At 45.8% G+C, this 12,589-nt stretch overlaps 1 protein-coding gene across 1 annotated transcript in view; it reads left to right on the top strand.

Annotated features, from left to right (window-relative positions):
• The first annotated feature begins 536 nt into the window (after positions 1 to 536).
• The window catches only part of GTPBP4 (GTP binding protein 4), a 21,876-nt gene continuing 9,823 nt past the window's right edge, over positions 537 to 12,589 (top strand). Inside the window, exons 1-8 of the mRNA XM_015423202.1 lie at positions 537 to 643; positions 3,728 to 3,898; positions 4,918 to 5,021; positions 6,424 to 6,560; positions 8,858 to 8,958; positions 10,278 to 10,370; positions 11,629 to 11,820; positions 11,912 to 11,977. Of these exons, the coding sequence (XP_015278688.1) occupies positions 596 to 643; positions 3,728 to 3,898; positions 4,918 to 5,021; positions 6,424 to 6,560; positions 8,858 to 8,958; positions 10,278 to 10,370; positions 11,629 to 11,820; positions 11,912 to 11,977 (912 nt within the window). The 5' untranslated portion in view covers positions 537 to 595. The remainder of the gene's footprint in view (positions 644 to 3,727; positions 3,899 to 4,917; positions 5,022 to 6,423; positions 6,561 to 8,857; positions 8,959 to 10,277; positions 10,371 to 11,628; positions 11,821 to 11,911; positions 11,978 to 12,589) is intronic.

Here is a 12,589-nt window from a genome sequence, read left to right as displayed (position 1 = left end):
AGACCGGGCAACCCTATTTGCTGGGGAGCTTTCACATGAATTGCTCTTTCCCAGAGCTTTCTATTATAAGCTAGAGCAAATGAAAACCTTGACACAAAGAAACACATTAAAACCTTAAAAGAAAAACTTAAAAGGGAAATAGAACAACGTTGGAGTCCAGTGGCACCTTTAAGGCCAACAAAATGTTATGTAGAACAAATTTAGAGTCCAGTGGCACCTTTAAGACCAACAAAGGTTTATTCAAGGTATGAGCTTTCGTGTGCAAGACACACTTTTCCCAGTATGCATGTACATTCGTATGTACGGCGAGGGAAGGAGACTTCTCCAGTGCTTTTCCATCTGAAATAGCACATACAAGGACCGCCAGGATTTTACTATAGCCGGGAACCTGAGCCACAATCGGACCGCCACTTCGTACCCCCGACGGCCAGGGGGCGGTGTGGGAAAGGTCGCCGATGTCGGAGACTTGCTCGTTTCTCACCCCCTCATTCCGGTTTGCTCCTCTCGCGAGACCGGCCGAAGCCGGAAGTCTGCGTTCCTCCTCGCCCCCTGCCTTTCCGAGTTCGGCAGACAGCCGGACTAACACGCCGCCGCCATGGCGCTCTATAACTTCAAGAAGATTATGGTGGTCCCGTCCGCTAAGGTAAAGCCACGCGGAAATTAACCGCCGCCACCGACTCCCATTCCCCCCCTTTTGTGGGGCTGCGCTGTCTCCGTGGCCACAGTCCCGAGAGTGTTGCGTGACCGGTCAGAGATCCACGTGTCGAGAGGAGAGGCTGTGGTGTCCTCCTCTCCCTCCTCCTCTCGTGCGCGGGACTCTGAGCTTCTGCGGGATAAGCTGTTGGTTGCTTCTGACGGGCAGGACTTCAAGAGGAGGAGGAGCTCCCTTCAGCACGGGAGCCTTTCCTGCTGCACTTCTGCCTGCTGTGGAGCTATTATAACAGCCCCGGTTGGGGGTTTTAAATCTAGAGCGGCCGTTGTCCACGTTTGCCTTTGTGCGGTTGACAGTAGATGCCGCTGGGCCCCCAAGGGACTTGCTGCATTAATAATCAGTGGAGGAGAGGAGTGAGTGACAAAGGGAATGGGGACAAACGCAGGTTCTCGGATTGGTGCCAGCTCCGCCTCCTAGGCAGCGAGCAACGTCTTCTGCAGGCTTGCCGTGTAGTGTGCCACAACTATATTCCTCCCACACACACACACACACACACACACACTGTGACTATAGTCTCCTTTTCAGTCCAGTTATTTGCTCTGTACCCTGACCTAGATGGTCTAGGCAAGCCTGATCTCAGCAGATCTTGGAAGCTAAACAGGGTTGGTCCTGGTTAGTATTTGGATGGGAGACTACTAAGGAAGTCCAGGGTTGCAGTGGAGAGGCAGGCATTGGAAAAGCACTTCAGGTCTCTTGCGTTGAAAATCCTGGAGAGATGCTGTAAGTCTGCTGCGAATTGATGACAGTTTCCATCACCACTCGCTCTACATGAAGCTGGTCTTGCCCAGTACAGAATGCTTTGCCTGCATTGCCTACTGCACTAGTTGATGGGGCTTCTTGTTGTAGATGGTGTTTGTTTGTTTTTTTGAGCCCCCGGAGGGGATTTTTTATTATTTTTTTCCAAACTACAAAAACTATCACAGAAAAGAGAAGGGGGACTACATATATGGGACAAAGTATAGAAACCCACTACTGACTAAAAACCCAAGAGAGGAGATCCTCACTAGCTTCATTACATCAAGGCTTCACTTCATTTAGATCAATATAAACTGAGTCAGACATTTAAGTACTTTTTCCTTTTCATTAACTCTTAAAACTTAACTGTCTAAGAACAGTACCCCCCCGTCATCCCCATTCACAGTTCTCAAAGGCACAATTCAGAGTCTTTCAGCCTTTACTTCTCTTTTCCGCAGCTTATAAGGACTTTTTGGGGCAGCTGCCCCTTGCTTCGTCAGAGAGTCCTCTCTGGAAGAACCTGAGTCTAGCTCGCCACTAGACTTGCTGTCCTCTTCTTTTTCCCCGTCCTCTGGTCTTCCCAGCTGAACCATTAGAAATTCTTGGGCTTTCAGAACAGAGTCAATCTTTTCTTTTTTATCCTTAAACTTGAAAGTAACGCCTCCTGGAAATAGCCATTTATATCCAATTGAGTTTGTCTGAAGGAAAAGCACAAGCTCTTTGTACTTCTTTCTCCGTTGTCTTGCTTCGAATGGAATATCCTTTAGCGTTCTGATAGTATTTCCCCCCACTTTCAGTGGTACTCCAGAAACCGCTTTCAGGATTGCTTCCCTCACATGCCTTCTCAAGAATCTTATAACAATTTCCACAAGCTTGTAGATGGTGTTATAGCAGAGAAGGCTCTTTTTTTTTGCTTGTGTGCCAAGGGGAAAGATTTTGCAGTGCCACTGTCAACCAGTGGACCCCATCACAGCCTAACAGATTTATAAGGCTAATAAAAATGGTAGGGGTGTTTGTGTAGTGGGAAACAGTTTTGAAGACCATTAAGGTATCAAGGAGATCTGGTTGGATTTTTAAAGTACAATCAGTGTAATTGCAAGCAATATGCAGTGATTATTCTTTCAAATGAAGGCTGCATATTTTCACCATGTACACTGAGCGTGTGTCTGGCCTCCACTATAGAATACCACCAATGCATTCAGACCTAGAATGTGTGTACACACACACACACTTTTTATATCTCACTCTAAAAATATTTATACAAGAAGAAATTGCTCAGCTGCTCTGGGAAAGAGCAATTATTATTCAGTTTGCAAGAGCTGCTGAAGGACAGGAAACATGAATTTGGAGTTCTGGTATATAACTGAAGAGATCCAAACTGATAGATGCTGGTTGGGTTTGAATGGCTGATAATTCAAGAGGCATTGAAGAAATGAGACTGATTTTGAACTCTCAGGGTATCTCCAGAGTCATTAGTGGAAATGTCTGAGAAAAATGAAACTGGGAAATTAGCAGATGCCTTTAACAGGTTTTCATAAGTGCATAATATTGTGTATAATTTTTTTCAAGAGGTAATTTATACTAGTACTTATGTCTATTCGTTTGTAAAGCTGCATAAAAGAAGAGAGTGCTATATTCATTTTTGGCCTTAGTGCTTTGGTACAGTTGTGCGATGTAAACAGTTGTGGGTTCTGGATCAGCAACTGCGTTCCTTATTATATGTGATTATACTTGATCATCTCCACTGCAAACAGATACTTTGCTCTAGTGGCTCACAAATTGTCTTGTCACAGCCAGCCTCTTTGCTGACTTTCCTGTGCTATAAATGTTCATTTTTGACCCTTGGTATGATGACTTTGAAACTGCTGTGTCTCTGTGCATTTTTGTCTTGTTCTCCTTCCAAGTGGTTCAGGGTAGCATATATGGCTCCTCCAATTTACCCCTACAACAGCTCTCTGAGGTGGGTCAGGCTGAGAAAACATGACTGGCTCAAGGTCACCTAGTGAACTTCGTGGCAGAGTATAGACTTGAACCCAGGCCTTCCATATCCTAGTAGAACACTTTAAGTACTACACCACACCACTATTTCTCTAAAACAATGTATGCGCTGTTTTGCAATAATTGAGTCTGGCCCTGGTGGTGGACCTCCTGATGGCACTTTGGTTTGGGTCACAGTGTGACACAGAGTGTTGGACTGGATGGGTCATTGGCCTGATCCAACATGGCTTCTCTTATGTTCTTATGAGTCTCTTCCAATTACTGTTTTTTCTCTAACTTCAGGACTTCATAGATTTGACGTTGTCCAAAACACAGCGAAAGACTCCTACCGTCATTCATAAACATTATCAAATTCACCGTATCCGTCAGTTCTACATGAGGAAAGTGAAATACACCCAGCAAAATTACCATGACAGACTCACCCAGATCATAACAGATTTCCCCAAACTAGATGTAAGTGGAAAGGGGGAGGGGATTATTTTATGCCCATGTTATATTCTGCGGTGTATATAAATACAGATGAGTTTGTGTAATTATTAGAGAAAAAGTATGGACTTGGTTTGTCTTTTGCAAAGCTTTACAAATTCTGTGTGTTTTAATATAAGTATGTTGTAGAAAGGTATATGTAAAATTTTTATATTACTGTGACATGGCTCTTATCAAGAAGAAGAAGCAGTTCTGTAGGATTTCTTGTGCAATTCACATTTGGATGTAAAATCTTTAGCCTACCTTTGTAGTAATGCTTCAGCAAGGTAAATAGTAATCTCTTTTGAAGGCCTATTATTTAGGCTATAAAAATGCTTTATTTAGGCTATAAAATGCTTTGCTGTAATACAAACATCATCAGTAAGGATACATCATCAGTAAAGGAGGGAGTGTGCAGACATTGGAGAACTCTTTCTCAATGAAGAGTTCCTTGGAAATTTGTATAATTACCACACCAGCCTGGGCTGATGTAATGGAAGATGTCATCATTTTCATTGCCTTCTTTATTTCCCGTCCTTTGGAACCTGCACGGTTGAACTACTTTTATGTGGAACAGCTCAGTCTGCATAGCACTTGGACAAGGAGAACATCAGGTTGAGTAAGAGCTTATGAAAAGTTCAGGGCCAGAGAGAGGGAACAAATCTTGCTTTGCGGAACCCAGTGTGGACACCGTGTTCCTATTCTTCCTTGCCAGCATTAAAAAGTCATAGGATTGTGCTAGTTTAGTGGAATTTTTGACTTTCTTTGTCCGCCACTCCTGTGCAAGGTCACAAACTCTGGTTTGAACACCAGCCATGTTAAAAAGTACTTTACTGTTTGGTGTGGGAAGATGCTATTGGAGGAGGAAACAGTTTCCTTTGGACTTCTAGAACTCATTTCTTTGACTCCTGGCCTCATTTCTTAAATGAGCACTACTGAAAAGCCTGTATCTTCCTGGGAGAGATGGGGAGGAAAAATAAAAGCGATATATTCTGGTTCTTTTTCAGGACATCCATCCATTTTATGCCGATCTGATGAACGTTCTTTATGACAAAGACCATTACAAGCTGGCTTTGGGGCAAATTAATATCGCCAAAAATCTGATTGACAAGTAAGTCAGATTCGTGTTTCGTTTATATGTAAGATATTCGTTTAGATAGTTAGTGGTTCTGTCTCAGCAGTAGAGCTGACGCTTTGAGTGTGAAATTTCCCCAGATGGATCCCCGATATCTTCAGATAATGGATCTCTAGTTGGGATTGCTGGGAAGGGCCCTTACCAGCTTAAGACCCTGGAGCAGTGGTACACACTCTGTGGCTCATGGAAAGCCAGGCTTGCAGTTACCATCAACCAAAAGGAGCCACATGATTATGTGATGGCCTGTGTGCCACCCCACCAAACACACATGTAACTTGTGATCTAGCATATAAATGAAAAAGGTTGCCATTCTATGTTTAATATTAATAATGGCCAGAATACTTCAGAGTATGTAGGCTTCCTTATGGATCTTTTCGGTCTCCCCCCCCCCCCAGCATGAGGCATAGCAGCTCAGGCCAGAGAGTGCGGTTGCCGAGGCTCCCGGGGGACACTCAGCTGGTCGTTTAGTAAGGGCAGTACCACCAGCACCGCCATCCTATGACCAGCTTGCTCTTCTTCCGGGTGGCTGCCGTGGTGGTGGTTTTACTGTCTCTTCTCTGCGCCCTGGTTGCTTTTGTCCTGACAGCCACGTAAGGTTTTGGGATGAGAGTGCAGACACTGCAAAGAGGGGTGGGGTGTTGTTGGAGAAGGCGGAGATTTTGCTTCTATCCCTGGCATGAGGCTTGCAGCGTACCAGTCCCTGCAGTGGCCGCCAGTGTTCCCTCTAAGCTGAGTTAGTGTGAGCTAGCTCACAGTTTTTTAGCTTCCGGCTCACACATTTTTGTCTTCGCTCAGGAAGGACGGCTCCCGAGCAAACTAATTGATGCAGTAGCCAAATCGCTCGCTCACAACTTTAAGGCCAGTAGCTCACAAAGTAGAATTTTTGCTCACAGGACTCCATAGCTTAGAGGGAACATTGTGGGAACCACCTGCCAACCACAAGCACTAGACAGCAGTGGTCTTACTCGCTTTCTTGGAACATGGGGCAGCTGCCATGTTGGGGAACAGTACCCAAAAGAGGCACAGGTGGTGTGTCAAAGAGCCACAGATGGCCCCAAGCCACTAAGTATAGCTGCCCTGATGAGTCGCTGGTAGTCATAGTCCCAGACAGTACTGAGCTAGAGGGAGTGATGCTTTTGCTACAAGTTAAGTTAGCTTCATGTGTTTTGGCTAGCATTTGGGGCTTTATAAACTTACCCTTCTTTGTGATATAGAGGAACGTCTGCATTTTCCTTACTCCTTTCTTACTTCCATACTTACTCTTCCTGGTCTTCCTTCAAAAGCCCCAGCCCTGTGTTCAGGTATCGGGGTGGGGCAAAGACGACTAAAATTTTTCTTGCAATCAGAATTCAGGTTTGTTTCCTGTTCTGCAATACAGTGTTGCCAAAGATTACGTTCGGTTGATGAAGTACGGCGACTCGCTCTACCGATGCAAGCAGCTGAAGCGGGCAGCCCTGGGTCGGATGTGTACGATCATCAAAAGACAGAAGCAGAGCCTGGAGTACTTAGAACAAGGTGGTGTATCGGTGTGTGCAGGTGTGACGAGAAAGGCAGTTAACCTGTCTAAATTGTACCATCATGGATATAAGAACATAAGAAGAGCCCTGCTGGATCAGACCAGTGGTCCTTCTAGTCCAGCATCCTGCCTCACACAGTGGCCAACCAGTTCCTCTGGACGGCCAACAACAGGGCATAGGGGCTGAGGCCTTCTGATGTTGCCTCCTGGCTCTCGGGTTCAGAGGCTTAGTGCCTCTGAATGTGTGGATTCCCCTCAGTCACCACGCCTAGTAGCCATTGATAGACTTATCCTTTATGAATCTACCTAATCCCCTTTTAAAGCTGTCTGTTCCTGTGGCCGTCACTGTATCCTCTGGCAGCGAATTCCACATTTTAATCACTCTCTGCGTAAAGTAGTATTTCCTTTTGACTGTCCTGAACCTACTGCCCATCAGTTTTATTGGAAGCCTTGTAGTTCTAGTATTTTGGGTGGGAGAAAAATTTTGCTTTGTCAACTCTCTCCGCCCCATGCATAATTGTATAAACCTCTATCATATCCTCCCCTTAGTAGTCTCTTTTCTTCAGCCTTCCCTTATACGGAAGGTGCTCCAACCCCCCTCATCATCTTAGTTAGCCTTTTCTGTACTTTTTCCATCTCTGCCATGTCCTTTTTGAGATACAGTGACCAGAACTGTACACAGTATTCCAGATGTGACCAACTGTCAGATGTGTGGCACATCTGCCACTTGGTCACAGTTGAACTTCCTGATGTGCTTCAGTTTTCCAGCCAAGCTACTTTGTCACATCTGCTATGAAGGAAGCAGGAGAATAGACCTGTCCCCATCATCTAATTGGCTGCTTTTATTGATATGGGCGGGCATGGTAGCCGGGAGGCAGCTGGGCGTGCACGTATGTAATTGATTCTGCCTTAAAGTTTAGATTTCCCAAGAAGTGACCTTTCCCCCTGTGGTGCCTGGGGTGTGGGCGTAGAGTAGGAAAACACAAAGGTTGTGTTTGGGTGGCCATTAGGAGCAAGGGAAACACTGAGCAAGAGCTAAGGCGTTGGGGCCATAGACCTGTGCAGGTTTCTGAAGCCCCATCAGCACCTCCTTCTGCTTTCCCTGACCCTGAAAGTTGGAAAGCACCGTTTAAAAAGATGAAAGCCAAGAGTCTTGAGGTGCCAGACTTCACAGTAGACAGCTTTTCTTAGGGAAACTTCTAACAAGGCTGGATACATACGTAAGTGATAATACTGCTCAGTACATAAGAACATAAGAGACGCCAATGTTGGATCAGGCCAAAGGCCCATCCAGCCCAGCACTCTGTGTCACACAGTGGCCAGAAATACCAGTGCCATCAGGAGGTCCACCAGTGGGGCCAGGACATTAGAAGCCCTCCCACTGTTGACCCCCCCCCAAGCACCAAGAAGACAGAGCATCACTTGTCCCAGAGTCCCTATCTATACCTTGTGGCTAATAACCACTGATGGACCTCTGCTCCATATGCTTATCTAATTCCCCTTTGAAGCCATCCATGCTTGTAGCCGCCACCACTTCCTGTGGCAGTGAATTCCATGTGTTAATCACTCTTTGGGTGAAGAAGTACTTCCTTTTATCCGTTCTAACCCGACCGCTCAGCAGTTTCATGGAGTGCCCACGAGTTCTTGTATTGTGAGAAAGGGAGAACAGTACCTCTTTCTCTACCTGTTCTTTCCCATGCATAATCTTATAAACCTCAATCATGTCTCCCCTCAGTCGTCGTTTCTCCAAGCTAAAGAGCCCTAAGCGCTTTAACCTTTCCTCATATTATGTTAGGCGTTTCTTATCTGCTCTGTTTATTGTTGCTAGGTGTTTCTTAACGTGTGTATTTTTATTGCTGCCCTGACCTGGATGGCTCAGGCTATCTTGATCTCCTCAGATCTATGGAAGCTAAGCAGGGTCGGCCCCGGTTAGTATTTGGATGGGAGATCAGGAAGTCAGGGCTATGCTTAGGCAGGCAACGGCAAACCCACCTCTGTTTGTCTCTTGCATTGGAAACCCTGTGGGGTTGCCATAAGTTGACTGCCGCTTGATAGCCCATTCATTTTTTATATAGCCCATATTTAAGTTCTCTTTTCTTGGGTCAGCTTTTAGTTTGGAAAGAGATCAGAAAACACAGTTGTGGCCTGGTTTGCCAGAACAGCATCATACATTTTATGCTGTTCCGAGTTACCTTGCCTGATGTCTTGACCCAAGGATCCCTTTTTGATGCTCCATCCATCTATATGTAAACCTCTTCCTCAGTGAAAACCAGTGATGTTTTTTCTTTCTTCTCAGTGCGCCAGCATTTATCCCGCTTGCCAACCATCGATCCAAACACACGGACGCTTTTGTTGTGTGGGTACCCAAACGTGGGGAAATCCAGCTTTATAAATAAGGTTGGTGGACTTTTAAAGTGTTGCTTCAGAGAAAATTCGTCATTAGAGCCAGTTTGGTGTAGTGGTTAAGTGCGCGGACTCTAATCTGGGTGAACCGGGTTTGATTCCCCACTCCTCCACTTGCAGCTGCTGGATGACCTTGGGCAAGCCATAGTTCTGACAAGAGCTGTCGCTGAAAAAGAGCAGTTTCTGTCAAAGCTCTCTCAGCCCCACCTACCTCACAGGGTGTCTGTTGTGGGGAGGGGAAGGGAAAGGAGTTTGTAAACCGCTCTGAGACTCCGAGTGAACGGTGGGGTATAAATCCAATCTCCTCCTCCTCCTTGTTGCCTCTTATTGTGTGACCAGTTTGCTTTAAATTTCTGAGCTGACAATTGGATTATAATGAGGATCCCCATTCTATTGTTTTCTGCCAAGAGCTTTATAAAAGAAATTAGCAATTTAATCCTACGTAGAGTTACATCTTTCTGAGTCCATTAAAGTCAGTGGACTTAGAAGGGTGTAACTCTGTTTAGGATCTCACTGTAGTCACTCAGCGCTGAGAAAAGTAGTATATTGTCAAGCTCAGGCCTAACTTTCATTTCCTTTCCTTTTGCTTGTCATGTTGAATTCCTGGGTGGGTGGGGGGGTGTTGTTGGGAGTGTATGGGGGTAGTAGCCCATAATCATCCCTCAAGTTGTGCCCCAAGAGTTGGTTCTCATGTGATTGACCTTGCAGACTCTCTGTGCCTAAGCTAGGTTAGATAGGGCACCATATATCTGTCTGTGTTGCCACAGAAATGCTGGGGATTGGGTGTGACATATGCGAGTGTGGAATTTTATATTTTTACCTATAACCTGTAGGTTCCCGTGGTTTTCTTCAGTCCTAACAAAAGTTCTTGTGCCTACAGCAAGCATATCTTCAATAAAGCGTTTCACTGCCAAAAGAGTGTGTGGAGAGTGTTTTAGCTGGGGATCTGACATATATTCTCATCTATACAGTATTAGTTTGTAAGCATTTATCATGTAAGAAATGAAGTTCAGTGTGTCTTATAATACTCGGTCTTTATTATTCCGTGAACACATGAAGCTGCCTGATACGGAGTCAGGCCATTGATCTACTCAGACTGGCAGCAGCTCCCCAGGGTCTCTGGCTGAGGTGTTCACATCACCTCCTGCCCGATCCCTTTAACTGGAGGTGCTGAGGACTGAACCGGCAAAACAGGTCCACATGCAGAACTGATGCACTGCCACTGAGCCATGGCTCCTCTCGTTTGGAAGGGGAATGATCAAGGAAGCAAACAGGGCTGCTTTAAGGGTTTTTTCCCCCTCCCTGTTTTTCAGGTGACAAGAGCAGACGTGGAAGTGCAGCCGTATGCCTTTACGACAAAGTCTCTCTTTGTGGGGCACATGGACTACAAGTACCTGCGGTGGCAAGTAAGGTCTCAAAAAGGCCCCCCCCCCCCCCCCCAATTAATACAATCCAATACGATCCAGTTACGTTATTGGGGTTGGAGCGTATGTGCTGCACGGGTTACTTCCGGCTGTCAGGGTTTGAAATTTGCTCCATGGATGGCATTTCTTTGCACGCATTCCTTACTCCTTTCCTAGGAAAAAGATGAGCTTCAAGACTGGAAGCCCATTATACTATTGGCTTCTTTCTTAAACTACCAAAGCACAACAGCCAGGTAGAACTGGCTGACCTGAGACAGCTTTCGTGCCGGAATTCTGCCTCTTCACAGCCCTCGTCCAGTCCAGCGTTGCCCACCCCCGCTTCCCACTTGGAGCCTTTCCCTGTCACCTGCCTCTGTCATGTGAGTCTCCCAATAATCCCTCTAGGTCAGCTTACCTGCATGACTGCCTCACGCAGGTGGTCTTGAAATAGGCATGGCTGCAAGATGTCTGGGGCTGATGGTTGCGGATAAATGGCTCCTCACGTATCTCAGTAATGTCTAAATAATAATAATACCTATTATTATTTATTTGATTAATCCCCCCCCCCCGAAGCAGGTTCTGTTAGGTAACAGTGTCTTGAGGGTTTATCTTTTAGTGGTTATGGGGTTGGAGCAGATGTTGGGATCCATGCAGCTGCTCCGCCCTTGTACAGCTGTTGTCTTTTAATGCTTCACACTTCCTTAGTGGTTCATGGGGTCGCGAAGACTCGGACTCGACTGTGCGACTGAACAGCAACAAAACTTCCTTAGTGTTCCTGTTAGCTCTGTCCACAAGCGTGGGTTTTGTCACCAGAACCACCAAGGAGACCTTGTCCGAATGTGCTGGTGACGGTCAGTTGAGAGCAGGCTGGAGGCCCCGAAGACTCTTTTGAAGCGAAAGGGGATTATAGCTGGCCCTGTGGCAACTCAGGCAGAAATTTTTCCCAGCCCTGCTGCCTGAGATTCTTCTAGAGTGAAACTGTTGGGGATTGAACCTGTGGCCTTCTGCATTCAGAGCCTGTGCTCTTCCACGGAGCTATGGCCTTTTCACTATTATTAAAGGAAGGGTAACGGGTCAATGGTCAGCAGTGTGAACATTGTGTGCCTCCATTTGCCATAGCAGTTCTTCAGATGGAGATGTGTTTATCCTTATCCATAGCAGTTCTTCAGATGGAGATGTGTTTATCAAACATTTGTTCTGCTTTTTTGAAAACCTACGAGACAAAAGAACCGAGCTTGATTTCCGCAGTCCTTCTGTCTAGGTAGTGGATACACCAGGTATTTTGGATCATCCTCTGGAAGAGAGAAACACCATTGAGATGCAGGCAATAACAGCTCTTGCTCACCTTCGCGCTGCCGTGCTGTATGTCATGGATCTCTCTGAACAGTGTGGGCACGGCCTGGAGGAGCAACTTGAACTCTTTGAGAATATTAAGCCCCTCTTTGCTAACAAGGTAGGTCTGGGGTTATGTGGCTCCAGTTAAGGCTTGCTAGTAAATCTAAGCAGCAAATTTAACTTAATGTGTGTTTCTTCTTTCCTTTCAGCCTCTTATAATTGTTGCAAATAAATGTGACGTGAAGAGGATTTCTGAACTTAGTGAGGAAAACCAGGTAGGAAGCTTTTACAAGGAGAGAGGCTGTGTATTTGTGTACTTGAATAAACTGGTAAATACAGCTTGCCTTCTGCATGGGTGGAGACGTTCATGGCTGCCACTACAAATTTCTCCAGCTCTCAGGCCAGGAGCAGTACAAGCATACCAGCCTGTACCCCGCCGAGACCACAGGTGTATCTTTGCCTGCAACTCTGTTCCTTCTACTTGCCAGCTTTTCACTTCTGATGAGAACTTGTTTTCCTTCATGGCAACAACAGTCTCACTATATGGAGTACTGTAAGGTATTCCAAATTTTGATCATAATGTGGGGGAAATGTCCCCTTCCCAGACTTCTGTAGTCCTGGATTACGTATACCAAGTCTTGGTTTTCTGTCTATTTTGGAAGTATGCTAAAATTTTCCATTAACCTTCTGGCTCAGAAAAGCTCATGCATTCTTCTCTGCTGAATTCCATGCATAAGCATTGGCGTGCACAGAGCTCCTGGTCCGGTTAGTGACAGGTTACCTTCTGATAGTTGTTGTCAGGGCTTTTTTTGTAGAAAAAGCCCAGCAGGAACTCATTAGCATATTAGGCTACACCCCCATGTTACCAGAAGTGTGGTCATCCAGCC

Source organism: Gekko japonicus, unplaced genomic scaffold (assembly GCF_001447785.1).
Source record: "Gekko japonicus isolate JY-2015 unplaced genomic scaffold, Gekko_japonicus_V1.1 scaffold839, whole genome shotgun sequence".
NCBI lineage: Eukaryota > Metazoa > Chordata > Lepidosauria > Squamata > Gekkonidae > Gekko > Gekko japonicus.
This window is presented reverse-complemented; position numbering and strand designations above follow the sequence as displayed.